Source organism: Parus major, chromosome 17, assembly GCF_001522545.3.
Source record: "Parus major isolate Abel chromosome 17, Parus_major1.1, whole genome shotgun sequence".
NCBI lineage: Eukaryota > Metazoa > Chordata > Aves > Passeriformes > Paridae > Parus > Parus major.
The window spans coordinates 4,717,381-4,737,735 of record NC_031785.1 but is presented as its reverse complement, the minus strand read 5'-3'; the positions used below and the strand labels follow the sequence as shown (position 1 = coordinate 4,737,735).

At 58.4% G+C, this 20,355-nt stretch overlaps 1 protein-coding gene across 3 annotated transcripts; it reads left to right on the top strand.

The window, feature by feature from the left end:
* The first annotated feature begins 1,806 nt into the window (after positions 1–1,806).
* LAMC3 (laminin subunit gamma 3) lies at positions 1,807–20,201 on the top strand. 3 transcript variants are annotated; one of them, XM_015645253.3, is made up of 28 exons: positions 1,807–2,220; positions 5,898–6,202; positions 6,394–6,524; positions 7,038–7,204; positions 7,534–7,722; positions 7,896–8,013; positions 8,094–8,192; positions 8,404–8,540; positions 9,923–10,039; positions 10,344–10,539; positions 10,746–10,858; positions 11,107–11,325; positions 12,744–12,932; positions 13,015–13,260; positions 13,588–13,741; positions 13,850–13,992; positions 14,078–14,256; positions 14,344–14,482; positions 14,875–15,080; positions 15,359–15,432; positions 15,548–15,682; positions 15,975–16,119; positions 16,235–16,396; positions 16,622–16,724; positions 16,825–17,024; positions 17,157–17,303; positions 17,502–17,601; positions 18,211–20,201. In XM_015645253.3, the coding sequence occupies exons 1-28, from the start codon at positions 1,854–1,856 to the stop codon at positions 18,453–18,455; spliced, it is 4,725 nt and encodes a 1,574-aa protein (XP_015500739.1). In that variant the 5' UTR covers positions 1,807–1,853; the 3' UTR covers positions 18,456–20,201. The 3 variants fall into 3 exon arrangements, with proteins under 3 accessions (XP_015500739.1, XP_015500740.1, XP_033374372.1); XM_015645254.3 differs by having other exon boundaries at positions 15,356–15,432; positions 16,238–16,396; XM_033518481.1 differs by having other exon boundaries at positions 15,356–15,432.
* The last annotated feature ends 154 nt before the right edge of the window (positions 20,202–20,355 follow it).

Here is a 20,355-nt window from a genome sequence, read left to right as displayed (position 1 = left end):
CAAGGGGCAAACTTGTGCCCCTCACCTGGCAGGAGCCTGGTGAGGGGCTCATCCAGTCTGGGGTGCAGCTGAAACCCTGGGAATGTGCAGTTCCTGCTCCAGCTGCAGCATCCCCACCGCTGAGCACAGCAGTGTCACCACCAATTCCCACCAAGCTCTGGCCCTGTGGGCCATCCCCCCACACCCGGTGGTGTGCTGGAGGAGGAGGAGGTGACATTGGGATACTCCAGCTTTGCCCGAGTCCTACTGCATTCTGAGCCCTGGTTGTGTGGTGTCATCATTCCCTAACGTGGAGCCCTCTGTAACAGGGGCAGGGAAATCCTCTCATGGATGTGTGTTGCATCCCAAGGAGTAGGAGGCAAACCCATGACACAAAAGATTTTTGGTTAGAGCATGGTGTTGATAGTCCCAAGGTCATGGGTTCAGTCCCCGTGTGGGTCATTCACTTAAGAGTTGTGCTCAGTGATCCTTTTGGGTCCCTTCCGACTCAGAGTATTTTATGATTCTGTCTCCTGTCTGGAGCTTACAGCCTCAGCACCACGGGAAAAGCAAAACACCTGCAAAACATCATCTCTGCAGGATGCAAATCCCCTTAAAACTGGTGGTGGAAACGTGTGGGGCAATTATTGAGCTGTAAACCCTTCTGTTTCTCCCTGGAGGTTTGACAGTGGGCCGCCCACACCCAGGCTGCTGCTGCACAGCTCCTCGATGCTGGGAAATTCACCCTTCCCAGAGGAGCTGGCTCTGGCTGTCAGAGCCTGGGTCAATATATGATAATGGGGCTTTGAAACGGCGCTGCTGCGGGAGCTGCTGCCCAGGACTCTGATTCACAGCTCCCCTCTGGTGCTTTCTCCCGCAGTGTGTATGGGGAAGGAGAATAAAATAAATAAGAGTAGAAGGGAAGGGGGGGGAAGGGAGCTTAAATTATAAATGAGTACTAAGTTTCCAGAGCCCCCGTGGGCAGCTCAGTGAAGCACTGTGGGGGTCAGAGTTCCCCTGTGCATCCCACTTTTGCAAATACAGCCCCGTGAGGTGTGGGTCAGGGTTTGCCCAGGGCCATGGCATCGTGCCAGGCTGCCTCTCTCCCTGTTTGCTGTCACCCTCCTGCCCCCATGGGCCAAATCTGGAGGGTGCCATGGTCCCCAGAGGGGATCAGAGCATTACCTGAGAGCTGCTGATGGGGTCTGGTAATGATCTGGTTTTGCCACCCCATGGAGACACCTCCACAGGAATGTGTCCAGGGGATTGGGCTGGCTCATGGCAACAGGCATGGGTGGGACCCCCACTCGGTGTGGAGGGATTGGGGTGTCACAGGCCCACAACCCAGGCAGGTTGGTGTAAGTGGGTGAGCAGTCAATGCCCCATAAATCAGTGTGGGGAGAAGAAGGTGCTGAATCTGTTCCAAAGCCTTTCCCTAATCCCCTCCTGATTTTGGGGCTGCAAGAAAAGTGGTGACCCCCACCAACTGAAGGAAAAAGTCTCATGTGAGATATGTACCACCACAAGCTCATTCCCAGGGCTGAGAAATGGAGGAACTCAGCTATATCTACGCAGCTGGAGATGCAAATCCCCAATCCACAAAACAATGGAGATGTCTTGGGGATGGAGCCCTGGATGGTCCCATCCCCACGGCCCGGGGACAAAGATATCCTGCAGAGATCCCAAACTCCACAGCTCTGCCTCACATACGAATATTTCGACATTCCCAGCAGCTTCCACAAGATGGACCTCGGAGCGAGAGGAGGTGCCGGGTAGGGGGACCCGTCCCATCCCATCCCACCCCGTCCCATCCCGTCCCGCCTGCTGCCGCTCCATCCAGAGGAGGCTCAGAGTCGGGCCAGGAGAGCGGCGGCATGGCACGGCCTGCCGGGCTCTGCCTGCTGGCCCTGCTGGCCCTGGGGACCGGGGGCTCCTCCTCCTGCTGGGACCCTCGGGGGCAGCCCCGCCGCTGCATGCCCGTCTTCGAGAACGCCGCCTTCGGCCGGGCCGTGCTGGCCACCAACACGTGCGGCTCGCCCCCGGAGGACTATTGCCTGCACATGGGAGCCCAGCACGCCAGCGCCCTGTGCCACCGCTGCGACGCCAGCGACCCCCGGCAGCACCACAACGCCTCCTTCCTCACCGACTTCCACAGCCAGGAGGAGAGCACCTGGTGGCAGAGCCAGTCCATGGCCTTTGGCATCCAGTACCCCAACTCCGTCAACATCACCCTGCACCTGGGTAAGTGCCAGCAGGAGCCCTGGCGGTGTCGGCGGAGGGTGCGTCGAGGGTGCAGGGTGAAGAAGTGGGGGGTAGATGCTCCTGCATCCTGTAGCTCTTGCTGCCAGTGCTGGATTACGGACAGGAGCCTCCCCATAGCTTTTTCGGGGGTGCATGGAGGGAGCTGCCCTCTGCACAGCGCTGAAAGACCTCGGGGAGGGTCTGCCCTGCCCATCAGCCGAGCCCCAGGATGCCAGAAGCTGTGCCTGCCTGTGCTGCTCCCCAGCCAGCCATGCCCGGAGTGCCTGCTCTCCCCTTCACCCCAGGCTGCTTTTTACTGATGATGGAAGCCTGCGGAGCAGAAGGCAGATGGTTCCTACCCTGGGAGAGCTTTGCCCGGGGAGGATGACTACCATGGGTGCCAAGCCCCTCCTGTTTCACCCCCGTGCGTTGCTCAGGGTGCCGGGTATGTCTCAGGGTGCCAAGCTCCAGACACATCGTGCAACCCCAGTAGGTTTCCCCAGCTGGCATCCGAGCCTCTGTGTTTTAAATACCGTGCAAGCCGCCCACTTGGAGGGTACTTAAACCCAAGGGGCATGCCTGGCATTTTAAAAAGGTTTTATAACATTTTCCTGCCATCTAAACTCTCCTGGCTGTTGGCCAGCGCTGTAAAATCTTCATTCTCTGCAGTCTCCTGCCATCTGCATGCCGAAGGCGGGTAGTGGAGGAGCTGCGGCTGGAGCTGGTGAGGGGATAGCCGAGTGTCGGTGTGGCACTGAGCTGTGCTGGGACCCAGGCTGGTCGGGGTGACGGTGGAGGGTCCGTGCCAGCCCCGGCAGTGACTCGGGAGCAGCTCGGCTGGGTGGAGGTCGCTGCTTTCCCAGCACCCTGTGAGCTGGAGGACATCTGGTCCTGTCCCCTGGCTGGGGCTGGGCTCCCTGCCGGGCACAAAGAGCAGGGCTGGAGCAGTCTGCCATCCTCACTCCCTGCTCCTGCCAGCCCTGACAGAGGGGATTTGCCGGCCTCTTGTCCACCTAACGCAGGTTGTCAGATTGTCCCGAATATGTTAGTAGGTGACCCGGGGTACAGACCACCCGAATACAGCCTGTGTGGCTGAGCCAGCTGCTGCCGGGCAACTTTGTGGCCACCAGTCCCAGCTCGGCACAGCCACATGTGTGGGCTCTGCAAGCCCCGGGGCTTCCTTTCCATTCTCTGTCCTTCTTCCAGCTCTTCCCTGGCTCCTCGGTGGTCCTTCTTGGACCCCGCACTCGGGTTTCCTGTGGAGTCCCGTCCCTGTGACTGCCCTGCTGTGTGGGTCTGTGTTTACACAGCCAAGGCTAAAGCACTGCACCAAGCTCATCCTCAGGCCTATCCCTATAGCCCTCCGTGAGCTGGAGCATCCTCTGCACTGGTACCCTTCTTCCTGCATGGCTCCTGTATCTTGCCAGGCTAAAAAGTACCATCTTGGTGCTTGGCACATCATTGTCTGACCTTTCCCACAGTGTCTGGGCCCTCTTCTTGTCCCAGCCATAAACGTTTTTATTGCTGCCTTAATGATTTCACTTGGGTTAAGCAGGAAAAGCCCAGCTGGCCCCTGCAGTCCCCTGGAATGCAGCCTGGGCTGAATCCTTGCTCCTGAGCTCCAGTGAGTAATTGGGTGTTTCAACCCATGTAGTGTGTCCCCCCAGCCTGCCTGTCTTGCTCAGTCACACCTCTTGTATGTTCTCTAGCGTGGTTACCTGGGGAGCTTATTAAATAAGACATGGGATGACTTGGACAAGACCCGTGTTTACCTGCATGTTGTTGATTGGCGTTAATTAGATTATGCTCCTTTAAATCTCTCCTCCCTGTGAAGATCCAGCCATGCTGTTATGGTGCATTGGGCTTGCATCTGGTCGATCATCCCAGGTGTCCACAGCTCTTGCATTTGCCCTGTCAGACGTCAGGAAGGAACCCAAAATATCCACTGCTTGCAAAGGCAGCAGACACCAGGGCTCCTCAGGAAACAATCTGAATGCCAATGGCTCATTTTGGAGTGTCTAGATCAGGAGCTATCTGTGTCTGTGACTGACTCTGATTTTCCTGTGGGATGAGAGCCCGGAGCTGAGGTTTGGCAGGGACTAGAGATGACAGGACATGTAGGTGACATGACTGTCCCACATGCTCCTTTCCTCCTTTCCAGAATTCTCTTCTTGGAACCCCAGAGCAGTACAAGCTGCAGTTTGGGCTCAGGGGAAGGCAGGTGCACATTTTGTTCAGGTGACAGCGCAGCTGGGAGAGCGCCCAGGGGCCCTGGTGTGCCTGTGCACCCCTTCCAGCATCACTGTCCTGCAGCTTTGGGACATGTCACACCTGAGCAACAAAGAGGAGACGACTGGCCTGAGTTATTTTCTGAATATTTTTCCTAAGGAGAAATTGGCTGATTAAAAAGCCTCTGGACTTTTTAAAAGTCTGGGAAAAGCACACGCTCTCTCATAAAAATTTCTCAGAAAAGTGAATCTCCTCCACCCCAGCTGGAGGCACCAAAATGGGGCTCCCCCAGCATGGTCGTCCCCTCCCCTCGCACGGGGCCATTTGGGGCAGGGGAGGTTTATTGACACAGCACTGCGTTCCCTTCCTCTCCCAGAGGAAGCTGCTCCGGGAGGTGACGGCCCTGACCTCGCTGTTTTGGTAGACAACCCCTTGGGACCGCACTGCCTGGAAACCGGCGCCTGCCAGGCGTTCCCCCTGCACGGGCTGCAGGACAGGGGCACCCCTGCTGCCTCCAGCCCGGAGCGGTCCCAGAGGGAAGGGGAGAGGCACAAAGCGAGGGTGGGACAGCCCCGCTGCAGCCCCTTCTTGGCCCTCGTCACCTCCGGGTGGGCTGGGAGTGGGTCTGTCCTCCTTTCCAGGCTCTCTGCCGGGCGCTTCCCGCATCCCTGATGGGATGCAGCTGCTTTTCCCAGCGCTGGTAGCCGGCTGCCTCGGCTCCCCCGCAGCAAAGTCGCGGCACATACGCGACAGTATTCATATGGGCCCAATTAAAGGCTTGTTTTCCTAGTCCCGGAATAACCCCTCTAACATTCCCAACTCATTATCTTTTCAAATAAAGCCAAAACCTTGCAGCTAATTGTTTTGTGCTGTCAGGAGTGGTGCTGTTATGGAGCAATCCGGGCTTTGAGCTCATCCTTCATCTCTGGCAATTAAATGGGTCTGATGTTCACTTTGGTGTTTTCTCTTTTCCTTTCTGCTAATCCTTTCAAGCTCTTTCAGAGCTCGCTGGACGCCCCAGGGATTGGTGGCCTCTCTTTGTCCCAGTAAAGATGGAAGTGAGGCTGGGTCCTGGCATGCAGCTCCCTGGGAAGGGATTGGCCTTGACCCTTTCCAGCTCTCCATCCCTAAAGCACCACTGTCCTGGGGATGCTTTCAGTGCTGTCGGCTTAATGCTTCCCCCACAGCTGCTGGATAGAGCCTGGATTGGAACTGCCCTTTGCCCATGCAACCCACCCAGTGCACCCATACAAGGAGTGGGGAGAGAGCCAGCTTGGATCTGGACAGGGCTTGGGCTGCACCAAGAAGGAGCTGGTTAAGGGCAGCAGGGGGGTGATTTGTCCATTTCTAGCTGTGGTGGGTGCAGCAGGAAGCTGTTGGGATAATTCAGGCTGTGGTGCCCATCGGGGGGCTGGCAGAGGGTCGCAGCACGGTGGGTTTGTCCCCAGGCAAAGCCTACGAGATCACCTACGTGAGGCTGAAGTTCCACACCAGCCGCCCCGAGAGCTTCGCCATCTACAAGCGCAGCCGCGCTGAGGGGCCCTGGGTGCCCTTCCAGTTCTACAGCGCGTCCTGCCAGAAGACCTACGGGAAGCGGCCGCGGCAGTACCTGCGGCCAGGCGAGGACGAGCAGGTGGCCTTCTGCAGCGACGAGTTCAGTGACATCTCCCCGCTGAGTGGGGGCAACGTGGCCTTCTCCACCCTGGAGGGACGGCCCAGCGCCTACAATTTTGATGGAAGCCCCGCACTGCAGGTGCCACCAGGGTGGGAGGGGGAATGGTGCAGGGACCCCTGGGATCAAGGGCAGTATTGTACTCAGCTGGGGTAAAAGTGCTGGCAATGCACTGCATCCCTGCTTGAAAAGCTGCAGGATGAGTCCTGGTTGGGGTGGGTGCTGGTGGCCCAGACCTCTCCACCAAGGTGCCTTCCCCATGTCCCCTGCAGGAATGGGTGACAGTCACTGACCTGCTCATCTCCTTGAACCGGCTCAACACATTTGGGGATGACATCTTCAAGGACCCCAAGGTGTTGCAGTCATACTACTATGCCATATCTGACTTCTCTGTTGGTGGCAGGTGAGGGGCAGCGAGGCAGAAGTATGGGGACCTTCTTGGGGCTGTGGGACTGGGGCAGCTGCTCCCCACCTCAGTCTTGTCTGAATTGTGATTTTGGGGCAAATTGCTCAGATGTGGCTTCCGTGTGTAAACTGGAGCTGGAAGTGCTGAGAGGGGTGATTAAACCTGGAGACCTCCTAGCAGTTGTCATTTTCCCACTGGCCCACTCCATGTACTCTATTTGCTTTGTTCCCTCCCATCCTAATGGCTTTTAATGACACTGGGGCTCGTGTTGCTCCTCCTGTGACCCTGCTGGTCCTTGGGCACTCCAAAAGTGGAGCCCTCAGCCTGTGACCTCCTGACTGGCCAGGCTGGGAGAGCCTCGGGGACACGATGGGCGGCTTCAAGGCCATCTCACCCCACAGCCAGCCCAGCAGCAGGGTCACACACTGCACAGCCTGGGCACCGTCCCAGCGCTGCTGCTGCCCATGCTGGTGCTCAGAGCAGCTCCCCCACGAGGGGGTCTCGCCACAGGTGCAAATGCAATGGCCACGCCAGCGAGTGCGCGCCGGATGAGGCCGGGCAGCTGGTCTGTGTGTGCCAGCACCACACGGCCGGCACTGACTGCCAGCGCTGCCAGCCCTTCTACCAGGACCGGCCCTGGGCACGCGGCACGGCCGAGGCTGCCAATGAATGTCTCCGTGAGTATCGCCCGGCCTGGCTCCGTGGCTGGCCCTGGTGGGCTGCGCTGCTGCTGCATCAGCTCATCCGGCACCTCCTGCCTTTCCTGCACCTGCTCCATTTTGGGAGGGAGGAGGATTTGTACCCGGGGTTCCCCTTCGAGTACTCCCCTTCCCTTTACCCCACGAGTGCAGCCACCTGCTCCTTGTGGTGCTGCACCCATCTCTGCTTCCAAGGGCACCGCTGAAAGCTCTCGCTGTTGAACCAAGATGTCCCTGCGGCTCATCCGACCCCACCGGAACCTCCAGTGCCCGCCAGGTGCTCACTCGTCCTCCCACCTCTCCCCCAGCTTGCAACTGCAGCGGCCGCTCCGAGGAGTGTTTCTACGACCGAGAGCTGTTCCGGCTCAGCGGGCACGGGGGACACTGCCTCAATTGCCGCGACAACACGGCCGGGCCCCACTGCGAGAGCTGCAGGCAAAACTACTACCGCTGGGATCCGCAGGGAGCCTGCCAGCCCTGCCACTGCCACCCCGCAGGTGCGTGGGGCTGCGCCCGGCCGGGCTCCGGCTGCAAAACCCCTGCCCCACTGGAGTTTGCTGGGAGGGATGGTTTAGGTGGATTGTCTCTTGATCGGCGTTTCCCCAACTTCCCCGTCCTGTGTCTCTCCCCGGCTGGGGCTGAGCCTCAGGGCTGGCCGGGGTCCCCACAGGCTCCCTGCAGCCCCAGTGCGACGACTCGGGGACCTGCGTCTGCAAAGCCAATGTGACGGGCTGGAAGTGTGAGCGCTGCAAGGACGGCTACCACAGCCTCAGCGAGGGCGGCTGCAGGTGAGGAGGAACCCGGCCCTGGGCAGGAGCAGCAGGATGGGACCGGGGATCACCTCCTGCCTTTATCTCACCCCGTCCAGACCCTGCACCTGCGATCCCGCGGGCAGCGTGGGCACCTGCGACCCCAACACGGGGCACTGCACCTGCAAGGAGAGGGTGGAGGGGCACCTGTGCAACAGGTAAGCACCGTGGCCCTGACAGGGGGACAAGAATACTGTCCCTTTCCAGTCTTGGACTTAGTGCAAGGCTGTGGGGCTGCATTCCTCTGGACCACTGTGACCGGGCTCACAAGGAGCTGTCACCAGTGTCTCACACAGAGACATTGCCGTGGTGCCCTCCCCTGCTCTGCTCGCCCTGTGCCACATTCTCCTGTTTCCTCGCTGTGTCCAGGTGCCAGCCGGGCTGGTTTAACCTGCAGCCCCACAACGCCATCGGCTGCACCAGCTGCTTCTGTTACGGCCACTCCAGCGCCTGCAGGGCGGCAGATGGCTACGAGGAGACTCACATCCTCTCCGACTTCAGCCAAGGTAACCACCCCCCCTGCCCCGGGTGAAACGGAGGGCACTGCTCTGCCAATTTAACCAAAAATGGTTTGGGAAGGATGTGGCTGAGCGTCCCTTTTTGGGGCTGAGCATCCCCCTCTGAGCTAACTGGTGGTGATGGGTGCAGAGGGTTTTTTCTGGCTTGCCCCTGTTTTACAGTTAAACCTCTGTTTCTGCCCCCAACTCTATGGGGAGTGACTCCCCGTGGAACCCCTCCATGCCAACCTGCTCCTGGGACTGTGCGTGGCTCAGGAAGGGCTGTAAGGACAGGCATGGACATTCCACCACACCAGGGACTGCAGCAGCGCTAAAAATCAGCTCAGAAGGATTAAAAAAAAATAGGATGGAGCCTGCTGGGAACTTTCCCAATTATTCCCTTCTCTCCTCATGCTCGGCTGGGATGTGACAGCACGGAGGGGCGGGCGGGATGGCGTGCTTTGGCAGGGCTGGAAGCGTGCGGGATGCTCGGGGAAGCCCTGCCATCTGCTGTGTGTCCCGGCGTGTGCAGCCCCGCTGCGGGGACACCGCAGGGATGGGCACCCACGGCAGGCACCCTGCTCTGCCGCGCCTGTTCCCAGATGGATACGAATGCGCCAGGCACGGGTGGATCTTAATTGCCTTTAAACCGAGCTGCAAATTGCTGTGCTGCTGAAATGTGTTCCACGGCCCTGAAACTGAGCCAGGCTTTAAACCGAGCCTTTTTTTCCACCCTTCACAAAGCCAATTTGGGGCTGCTCCTTTGGGAACTGGTTTGGCAGTCTCCGACCTGAGATGCAACCACAGCACCCTCCTGAAGCCTTGCTCCCCAAAACATTCCCCAGTCCACAGTGGAGGGGGATCAGATGGAATTTTCTAATACTAGGTGAAAATATATATTTGGGATTATTTGATAACAGAGCACAGCCCACTTGAGAGATTTCCAAGTGTTTGTCCTGCAGGGCTGGAAGAAATAACTAACCCTGCGGAGCAGGGAGGAGTTTAACTGGTTTCTTAAGGAAACCAACTTAATGCAATTACACCCCGTCTCTTCTGGGCTTCTCCAGCATTTCTCCTCAGGCTTCCTGTGCTCACCAGCCTACAGTAATGTCAGAATGGCAGCATAGGCAGTGGGGAAAAAGTTAAAAGATAATTATTTCCTTCAAATCTACGAAAATAAATAGAGGAGGGGTGGTTAAGGCCACCCTCCAGTGCATGACAGCACAGAGCCCGGGTGGAGCAGGGTGTTACAAAGTGCTGGCCCTTTCCAAAACTCGAGGGAGTGTTGGGAGGAGGGACAGAGCCCCTGAAAGCAGTACCCTGCTGGTGCTGTGCTGGCAAGGACTCACTGCTCCCTTAGCTGTGCACTGTCACTGTGTCCTGACACACAGGGCTGGAGGGCTGGACTGCCACATCTCCAGGCACCACAGACCTGCCTCTGCGCTGGACTGGCCGGGAGATCTTCACTGAGTGGGATGGAGAGGAGCCAGTGGATTTTCTTGCACCAGGTATTGTGTGTGCTGAGTCCCTGGGGGGCTGCTCTGCTGTCAGGACCCCTGGAGCTCTCACCCCACTGCTGGTGCAGGAGGCAGTGCGCTCTGCTCCAGAGCTGGGCATGTTTCTGTAGCAGAAGACAGTGGGGGGTATTGGAGCAGTGGACCAGGACCCCAGGAGGGAAGGCTGGAGCTAGCACCACTCTAGGAGGGTGGTTGTGGCTCTTGATGATGCTGGTGGGACAAGGACTGCACTGGCAGTCCTGGCAGAGCTGGTGCCTCCATGTCCTACAGACTTTGCTTCTCTCTCTCCTCGCAGAGAAATTTCTGCAGAACCAGCGCCTCAGTTATGGGCAGCTCCTGTCCGTGCTGCTGGGAGTGGAGAATGGGACAAGAACAAAAACCGGGGTGCCCCTGCTGCAGGTTCAGTTGCTGCTGGAGGGTGAGGGGATGAAAATCACCATGTCCAGCAACAAGAGCCAGCCCCAGCATGGAAAGCAGGCTGTCACCTTCAGGTACCCATCACGGTGTTTTGGGGAGCCTCAGCGGGTCTTAGGGCTCATTTGTCTGGGCTGCCCTCTACCTGGGGGTTCAGCCCTGCTCTCTGCCTCCCTCAGGGATTTAACTGTGCTGGGCCCGGGTCCCAGCCAGGAGCCAAGCTGTCCTGCAGCACCTGGCTCAGGCTGACCCTGTCCTGCCTCCCACACTCGCTCTCCAACAGGCTGCACGAGGCAGAGGAGGGTGTGGAGCCTTTGCTGTCAGCCTTCAGCTTCCAGCACCTGCTCTCCAACCTGACCGCCCTGCACCTCCGTGTGAGCCACAGCCCTGTGCGAGGTGGGTGGCTCCACAAAACATCCCCATGGGGACCAAACTGGGGTGGGACTGGAGACATCGAAGCAGCATCAGGCTCTCAAGGACGAGAGGGACTGTAGGGGTTGTTTTGGAACAGGGGCTGCCTCCTCCCTGTGAACACCCCTTGGCTCTCAAGGAGGTATTTTGGGGTCTCCTGTGCTGTCTGGAGCATTTCAGAGCGGAGCAGGGGATGCACCATCCCATTCCTACACTGCTCTCCTCTCTCACAGGCAGGTTGTCCCTGAGCAAGGTCCAGCTCACATCTGCTCGCCCCGGGCCGGGCACTCGGGCTGGCTGGGTGGAGGAGTGCACGTGTCCCGTGGGATACACCGGGCAGTTCTGCCAGTCCTGCGCACCTGGATTCAAGAGGGAGATCCCATTTGGTGGCCCCTTCGTCAGCTGCGTGCCCTGCACCTGCAACCAGCACGGGGACTGCCACCCCCTCACAGGTGTGTGCCCCCCAGCCCCTCCACTCACCTGTTCCTCCATGCATGGGTGACAAATCTATGCCTGTGCTTGTTCTGAGGGAAGCTGGAAACCATTGGTGAGGTTGTGGTTCCCAAAATTTGCAAGTTGAATTGCTTGGGAAGGTTCTAGGGACAGGGTTTGTAACTGCAAAGATAGAGATTAATTATAATGAAGTGCAAGAATAGTGGTAATTTGTAATTCCAGAAGCATTTTTCATGATACCTTCTTACCTTTAAGGAGGAGAAGGGAAGGGTGCTGGTTCTCAGAGGAGTGGGGGAGCAGGGGTCAGGGCAGCAGAGAGAGCTTTGCTAGGCTGAGTCTCACAGGCAACATCACTGCCCGATGAGAGGAGCAGGACTGGGCACAGCTCTGGAATCTGCAAACTGAGTGTTAGGCTGAGCAGAGAAACAAGGATAACGCAGGAAAACACGGAGGTGCTAGGCTCGAGGGAAGACACCAGAAGAGCCAACTCTTGTGCTGCCAGCCCAACTCCTCGGTGGCTGGCTCTCTTCAGTGGGGAGTAACAATGATGTGCGGCCGGGATGCAGAGGGTTGGAGGAAGCAGAATGCTCGATGAATGCCCCTGCCCTGCCCACGAAAACACGGCGGCAGCTCTGGAAACCCGCCCTCATCCCGCAGAGCCGGGGCTGGCGCCGCCGACTGCACAAACCCCAGGAATGGGGCCAGGCTTTTGATGTTCCGGCCTGGGCGCTGCCAGCCCGCGCACTTCCTTTAGTTTATTTTTCCACTTCTTCCTGCCACCCGCTTTTTCTTTCTTTTCCATCGTCTGAGTCTGCCTGGATGTGTGGAAAATGGAATAACACCCCCTCCTGCGCAGCCTTCCTGGTATGACCCGACCCCAGAACACACGGGGGAAAATCCTCCCCCTGCCTCGTCTCTCTCCAGTGAAGCAGAGCATCTGCCTGGAGCTAGGGGGTTCCTTGAGCACTCTTCCTCCTCTTCTTCCTCCCTCTCCTCCTCACAGCCGATTTCGGAAGGCTGACTCACCGGCTCGGCTCGCTCTGGGGATGCTCCCTGGTGGGTGCCGGCCCGGCTGCTTGTGTTTTCCAAGGCAGCAGGGAAAGGACTCGACTTTGGGAAATGTGTTGTGGATTACGGCAGGCGCCGACAGCCTCCGCGCACACTGATGGTGCTGTCTGCGCCAGCGCTGCCTCGTCCCTGCTCGCTGTGGCCTCCGTATCCCCTCCAAAACCTTCTCCCTTGACAGGGCAAGGAAGGAAAATGTCCCGAGTACTGGCTGGGGATGTGCAGCCCCTCGGTTGGAGCTGCACATCCCTCTCGCCATGCTCAGCTCTGGGCTCTCTATCCCTCCCGCAGTCCCTGCCGTCATTCGGGGCTGGGTTTTCACAGACCCTCAGCTCCATTTTCCTCCCCGCAGGGCACTGCCGGTGCTTGCACAATACAGAGGGTCCCTCCTGCGAGCGCTGCAGCCCCGGCTTTTACGGCAACCCCTTCCAGGGGCGCTCTGATGATTGCAAGCCCTGCCCCTGCCCCGGCCGCTCGCCCTGCACCGAGGTGCCCAGCAGTGGGGAGGTGGTCTGCACCCACTGCCCCCCGGGCCAGAGAGGTGAGGCTGCGGCTGGGTGGGCACAGGGGCTGTGGGCAGCATCGGCACGGCTGAGTCCTCCTCACCTTTCCATCTTCCCCAGGAAAACGCTGTGAGCTCTGTGATGACGGGTTTTTCGGGGACCCCCTGGGGCAGAGAGGTCCCGTGCATCCCTGTGAACCCTGCCAGTGTCATGGGAACGTGGATCTCAATGCCGTGGGGAATTGTGACCCTGTGTCTGGCCGATGCCTGCGCTGCCTGTACAACACCATGGGCGACCACTGTGAGCGGTGTCAGCCGGGCTTCTTCGGGGATGCGCTGGCTCCCAGCCCTGCTGGGAAGTGTGCACGTATGTACAGCCCCGGGCACAGCTCACTTGCAGCCAAAATCCTCCCAGCAGTGAAGGCAGAAGGTGGAAGGGGGTGCCCAGTAGGTTTAGGGGCTGCTGGATGGTCCAGGTTACCCCACGTGTTCCAGAATGTCCTTTGCCCTCTTGCTGTACTGTCATCCCTCCCCAGAGATACTCTGGCCTGCAGGGGCTCTTTCTCTTGGAGCCCTGGTTTATAGGAGAATGTGACTCTCCACGCTGTCAGGAGCTCAGCCCCAGTACCCCGTTCCTACAGTCCTGTCCCCCAGCCCCAAGCTGGGGTTTAGGAGTTATTTTGTTTTCCCATAGCTTGTGATTGCAACCCCAATGGCTCAGACCCGAGGCTGGAGGGCTGTGATCCTGGCACAGGCCAGTGCCACTGCCTCCCACATGTGACAGGCAGAACCTGTAGGCAGTGCCAGCCTGGCTACTACGGCCTGGAGCCCACCGTGGGGTGCAAGAGGTATGTGGGGCACGGCATGGGGCTGCCAGGGGACAGCAGTGGCTCCAGGTTCCCAGCTCTGCTCTCTGCATTGGTTGCCTGCTCATGACCCTCTACTTCTTGTGCCAGCTGTGAGTGCCACCCAACAGGGTCACGAGAGAGCGGGTGCCACATGCTGACGGGGCAGTGCTCCTGCCAACCAGGTGTCACAGGGAAGAAATGTGATCGATGCCAGCACGGCTTCTTTGGCTTCTCTGCCAGGGGCTGCCGAGGTAATGGGAATGGGGACTGCATCTTTGTCCCTAAAGCAAATGGGGCTGGCAGCCACAGTGTGATGCCTTTCTGCCACCACTGCAGCCTGCAACTGCTCCCCGCTGGGCTCCATCACCCCTCAGTGCCACGAGAACAGCACCTGCCTCTGCCACCCTGGCTTCGTGGGCTACAAGTGTGACCGCTGCCAGGCCAACTTCTTCCTTGACCCACTGAGCTCCCGCTGCCAGCAGTGTCCTGCCTGCTACGGGCTGGTGAAGGATGAGGTACAGCCTGTGCACTGCTGAGGCAGGCACAGCACTCCAGCCCTGCACTGCCTCACTGTCCCCCATGTCCCCCTGTCTTGCCTGCAGGCTGACCGGCTGAAGGCCAGGCTGCAGGAGATGGAGGAATGGCTGCAGAAACCAGGCTGTGACACCCACCTGGGCCAGTCTGCCATGCTGGGAGATGCACCCCGTGGAGATGGACTGCCCAGCCCACACCTCCTGAGAGGTACAAGGGACTCTCCTTCCTTCCACCCTCTGCTCCCTCAGGGTGCTGTGACATGCTGGGTGGGTGCAGGTGAGCGCTGGGCTCAGTGTGGTGTGACCTGGGGGGGAGGGCAGTGGAGGGGACATGCCTTTTTGGGAGGACACAGCACTGCAGGGATGCTCACACCCCTGAGGTCTTGGAGCAGGTAGTGATGGCCATTATCTCATGTACTCATGTCCACATGGATACCCTTTGGGTGCTGAACTCCTGGGTCCCTCCTGAGCACCCAGAGGGACTTAATTCCTCTTTCACTAGTAAGTGTGAGGCAGGGGCTGGGGCATGGGGCAGCTCCACAGGGAAGCAGGGAGCCCTGAGCTACCACAGTGGCAAAGAAATTCTTGTGCTGCTCACAGGTGCCTGGGCCACCCTCTTGGTACAGATGGGGCAGCTTGCAGGGGCACTGAACACTGCACAAGGCCGTCTCACCAATGCCAGCCAGGCCTCCAGCTGCTCCCATCATGGCCCCCCCAAGACCTGCATCCTGCTGTCGGAGATTGGGGCCCTGCTGCAGTCGGCACAGCAGGAGATGCTGCACGCTGCGGACACCCTGGCTACCATGGTGTGGGCTCTCAGCAGCCCTGGGCTCCTGAGGGGCTGGTGGCAACCCTGGGGGGCACTGGGATGTGCCTTCCACGACTGTTGGGGTGGGATGTGACCAGCAGAGTGGGTGAGGGGGAAAGCCTGGGGTCCATGTGGGTATAGTCTTCCTTGCAGCTGAGTCAAGAGGAGATATTTTCCTTGCTCTAGCCCCATGTTCTTGGTGGTGCTGGGCTGGCCAGGTCCAGGGGTGCTTGCTCTCTGTCAGGGTCTCAGTGCTGCTGCTTGCGTTTCAAGGAGATTCTCCAGGAAATCCCATGGCAGCCCACAAACTGGAGCCACTGGGCACTGGAGGCTCAAGCTCTGTCCAAGAGGTAAGATTTGAACAGGCAGAGGAGGCTGTCAACCCAGCTGGGGGTGCAGGGGGCCCACTCATTTGCCAGGAAGCTAATCCTGATATCCTCTCTCTGTGTATCCTTGTCCCTGCAGCCACAAGAACTCCATGGCACAGGTGGAGGCAGTGGTTGGGAGAGCACTGCGTGCCTCCAACACCAGCTCTGAGCTCCTGCGGATCCTGCTGGAGGGGAATGCTACACGGGACATGCAGGGCGAGCTGGAGGCTGGGTGAGGGGCTGGCAGCAAGGAGGGCTGGCAGGACACCAGGACCCCTTTCCTCTGGCCAGGTCCCTGTTACAGAACTCGGTCATGGTGATTTGGCACCTGCTTAACAGGCACGTGCTGAGCACCTTCAAACTCATTGCACTGCAATGCTCTAAAGCAGAGGGACAGGGTGCTGTGTGCCGGGGGATTTCAGGAAAAGCCCCAGTGCTATGTCCAGAGCCTGGTATCAAGTCGTCCTCTTAGTCCCTTAAGGGACCAGAGGGCCCCAGCTGACAGCAGTGTCCTGTCCATGTAGGTATGAGGAAATCCAGCGGGCGCAGGAGGAGCTGGGTGCTGGCATGGCAGAGGTGGCAGTAGAGGCTAGGAGAGCTTTGACAGCCGTGGAACAGGCACATGCTGACCTGGCTGAGAGACTTCTGCAGGTGGCTGCTCTGAGGCAGGTGAGCAGCACCCAAGCTACAGCTCCTGCTGGCATCCCTGCCTCCTGCTTTACCACTGCTGACTCTTGAGCTGGGAGATGATCTCATGGAGCTTTTGGCACTCCTGATCCTGCAGCAGGTGCTGCCAATGGAGGCTGGAAAGCTGGCACAGGACCTGGCAGTGCTGGAGCAGGCAGCAGTGGCCCAGGAGCCGTTGGCTCAGCAGGCTGTGGAGGCATCCCGTGCACTGGCAGCTGGATTGCGCCTGGAGCTGCAAAGGATTCATGGCTTCGAGCAGGTAATGACTGCTCACGTGAATGGGGAGCCCCATCCCTGCCATTCGAGCAGCTGGAGGGACCATGCCTGCAGCCAGGGAGCTGGGAGAGGATGTTTTGAGAGACATCTTCCATTGGGCTCCCAGATGTCCCTAGGAATTCACCTGTCACATGGGAGTAGGCTGAATCCCACATTCAGCTGGATGCAGCTCTTCACCCACTCCCAAGCCTCATTTCTCCTCTCCCAGCTGCGGGGTCGGGCTGGCTCTGCCCATGACACGGCCACCACGGCTGTCTCCCGAGGAAAAGCTGTGCTCTCTGATGCCGAGTCCCTCCTGGCCAGCTTGGAAGGTAAAAGGCACCAGTCAGAGCATCTCCAGCCACAACTTGCCTCTCACCAGGTGACAAGGGGAGAAGTGGACAGTTTGGTAAGGCCAGGTTGCTCCTATAGGTATGAAGAAGGTGCTGGGGCATCAGAAGAGTCAGGCTGCCCTGAGGATGAGGATGGCCACTGTGCGGGACAGAGTGATGGTGGATACTCAGAAGAAGATCAGACAGGCAGGGAAGACACTGGGAAATTCCCTGTCCATCTCCATCACAGCCCAGAAGACAGCTAGGGAGGCTGAGCAAGTCTCTGAGGAGAGTGCCAAGGTCAGAGCTGAGGGATGTGGGGTGGAGCTGTTGGGCATGGCCAGGCTGGCAGCCATCCCCTACAGAGCCCAGGCTGCTGCAGGCAGGGCTGTGTGTCCCCAGGTGACTGTACCCATCTCTGTCCCTTTGCAGAGGGCACGGGCTGTGCTGCAGGAGAGCAAACAGGCCCTCAAACATGCCAGCCAGCTCACCACACGTGCCAATGAGACCCAGAAGAAGCTCTCCTGGCAGGAGCACATGGCTGAGAAGCTCAGGGGAGACCTGGAGGAAGCTCAGCAGGTCAGATGGGTCCCCTTGGGCAGGTTGTGTCTTCCAGAACCTGGAAGCAGCTTTGCCCACAGCCCAAAGCATAGGGAACAAACTGGTTTGGGAGCTCCATTGTAGGGACAATGTCTTGGGGATGTTCCTGGGATCTCCTGTATCATCCAGCCAAGGGTCAATGATGCTCCTGATCTATGTGTCTGTCTCTGTTGGAAGGTGGGGTCAGAGGTGAATGAGATGGCAAAAACTCTCCAGGAAGCCCAGGGCTCGCTCATGTCGGACATCGAGACCCTGAACAACCTGCTGAACAGCCTAGGTGAGACCTGGGGGGAAATGGAGTGTGGGTTCCAGGGAAAGGGCTGGGCTCTCAGGCACCAGGGCTCTCATGCTCACTGGTTCTCCTGCTTGATGACCATGCAGGCTGAGCTGGGTACTCCTGGGCTGAGATCATCCATGGTCTCAGCAAAGCTTCTTTAAGGCTTGTGTCTTGAGGAAGAATGAATTGGGGTTTGCTGAATGTGTGTGCTCACGTCTGCTCTGGGTACACTGATCTCCCTTGGGATCCTCAGGGTGAGCAAGGCTGGCATAGTCCCTTTGGAACTGAGGGCTGTGCTAGACTGGGTATGTTCCTTGTTGCTGGTTGGTTTTGCTCCAGCTCCTGTTTTTGTCACCTGGGTATATTTCTGATCATCCAAGAAATTTTGTAAAAGGGTGGAAACCACGACCCATTTGTAAGAGAGAGAGAAGTGCCCAGGCCCTGCCTGGAACCACAGTTCTGTTTGCTTATGTGTGATTAGTGAGAAGCTGCAAAGCCTCCATGCCCTGCTGCACCCACTCCCTATAGTTTATGGTGCCATGGAGTACATCCAGAACATCTCCTGTGCAGGTCTCTGCTCTCATCCACGTCCTCTCCCCCCTTGCCCAGGTAACCTGGAGCAGGACACGGAGGTGGACGCAGTGCTGAGCGCTGGGAGGCTGCAGCTGGAGCAGCTGTGGCTGCGCCTGGCCACACCGGGACCCCTGGCCAGCCAGCTCAGCCAGCTGCAGCAGGAGGCAGCACGGCAGCAGGAGAAGATCCAAGCATTTGAGAGCGACTTGGCTGAGATCCGGGCCGACAAGCAGAACTTGGAGGACATTTTGCGGAGCCTCCCCGAGAGCTGCTCTCAGTGAAAGGTCGCTGGCTGCTGCCACGTGCCTTCTGTGCCCACCCTGCACAGGGAATGGCAGAGGAAAGGACTCTGCATTCACCAGCATCAATCCTTCCCACCACTCCCCACACTGCCCTCCATACAGTATCACACCCCAGGTCCTTTTCCACACCCATTCAGGCTCTGCATGCCCAGCACTCTGCAGCATGACTCCAGCCACCACCTCTGCCCTTGGGATGGGGGGACACCCCCCTACCAGGGACCACCGATGCTTCTGTGCAGGATCTGGAGCCATTCCAGGGTCGGTCTCTCACTGGAGAACGAACAAAGAATCCTCACACATCTCCTCCATCCCTCCTTTCCCATCACAGCACGGCACACTGGGCAAGGACAGCTTACCAAGTATGTAATGTACCCAGGCTGTACTGCCCAGCACTCCCTCCTGCCCCAGGAGAAGAGAGCAGCTCTCACACACGTGCTGGAAGATGATCCTGCTTCACAGCACTCTGCAGTGTCATGCTCGTGGGCTGTGGTCACAGAGAGGAATCCTGCTGAAGCCAGGCAGAGAGCTGCTTGCCGGAGGGCACACAGCTTGCCTGCTTCCCAAGGGAAGGGAGCTCACAGCAGGGAGGGCTAAATTAATGAAAAGAAACAAAGCAAAGATGGATCCTCACCCAGCTCCTGGAAGGTGGGTGGGACATCCTCAGCCTGCTTCAGTATGAGAGGAGCTCAGGTCTTGCTGTTCCCTCACTCCAGGGTAACAAGGCCACAGCCAGCTCTGCTTGGCTCACCAAATGTCACCAGGCATGGCTATAAACCAGCCAACTGCCACCAGTCCCAGGGACTGGGTGGCAGAGATGCAGGCAAGGGAGGTGTCAGAGCAGCAGCCGCCACAGCCCCACATTAACACCTGTACCCCACTGGAGAGGAGCTGGCTGGTGGTAGCAGGCTGTGCTGGACTGGATGGGGAACAGCTGGACACCCGCTCCTTCCTGTGTCACTCCCACGGGGTGGCAGAGGTCAGTGGCTGTATTGCCTTTAAAGGAAAGGCATTTATGTTCCCCTGTGCTCCCATGTGGGCTGGGCTGCAGGACAAGCCAGGTCCTGGCTCAGCCCATCTTGTGCTGGCTGTACCGTGACTCCAGGTAGCTGAAGTCATTCCCATAAGACCAGAAACGAGTCCCCAGGCTGGAACTTGCTTCATTTTTTTATCCGGTTTAACCTATGTTTTTCTGCTCACAGTGCTGCAAATCAGGTTTGCTAAAGTCTTGTGTAACTTACGTAAAATTGCTGCCATTAATGTTGAATTCCCCCAGCAATATCTCTGGTGGGTCCAGTGGAACCTGGAAGGAACACAGAATTTTCCTACTGAGAACAAAGCCATCGCCCTTCTAATTCTGCACAAAAGCTGCCCAAGGAGTGGGGTGCCAGAGCTGCAGTGCTGTGGGGGTGTGATAGCAGGGGCTCCCCTGCTGCTGCCCAAGGACAGCTCTGGGAAGGCAAAACCATGGAACAACGAGAGCACAGCGTGATCCGGCTTGGCCAGAGGCAGGGAGCCATGGCCACTTACTATCTCTCTGGGAGAACAATTATACATCTCCAGTGAACACACAAATCTGCTGCTCTTACAGAAATGTCAAGCCTCTGCTGTGTGCCTGCTGCTGAAGATGTGGCTCACGCTGTCTCCTGCTCTTCCTGGAACTCTTGTGTTTTTAGCTGGTGCCACCTGCCTAGAGCTGTGTCCATTAAAAATTCTTAATATAACACACAGCTATCCATCCAGGATGTGTGGCTGCAGGAGAGCACACTGTACCTGAGGTTGCTGCTTTTAAAGAGCAGGGATTGAAATGCGGCTGCATTTGGGGTGGTGAGGGGCAAATGTCAGACTTCCCACTAAGCTCCACGTTAGTACATGATTTTAA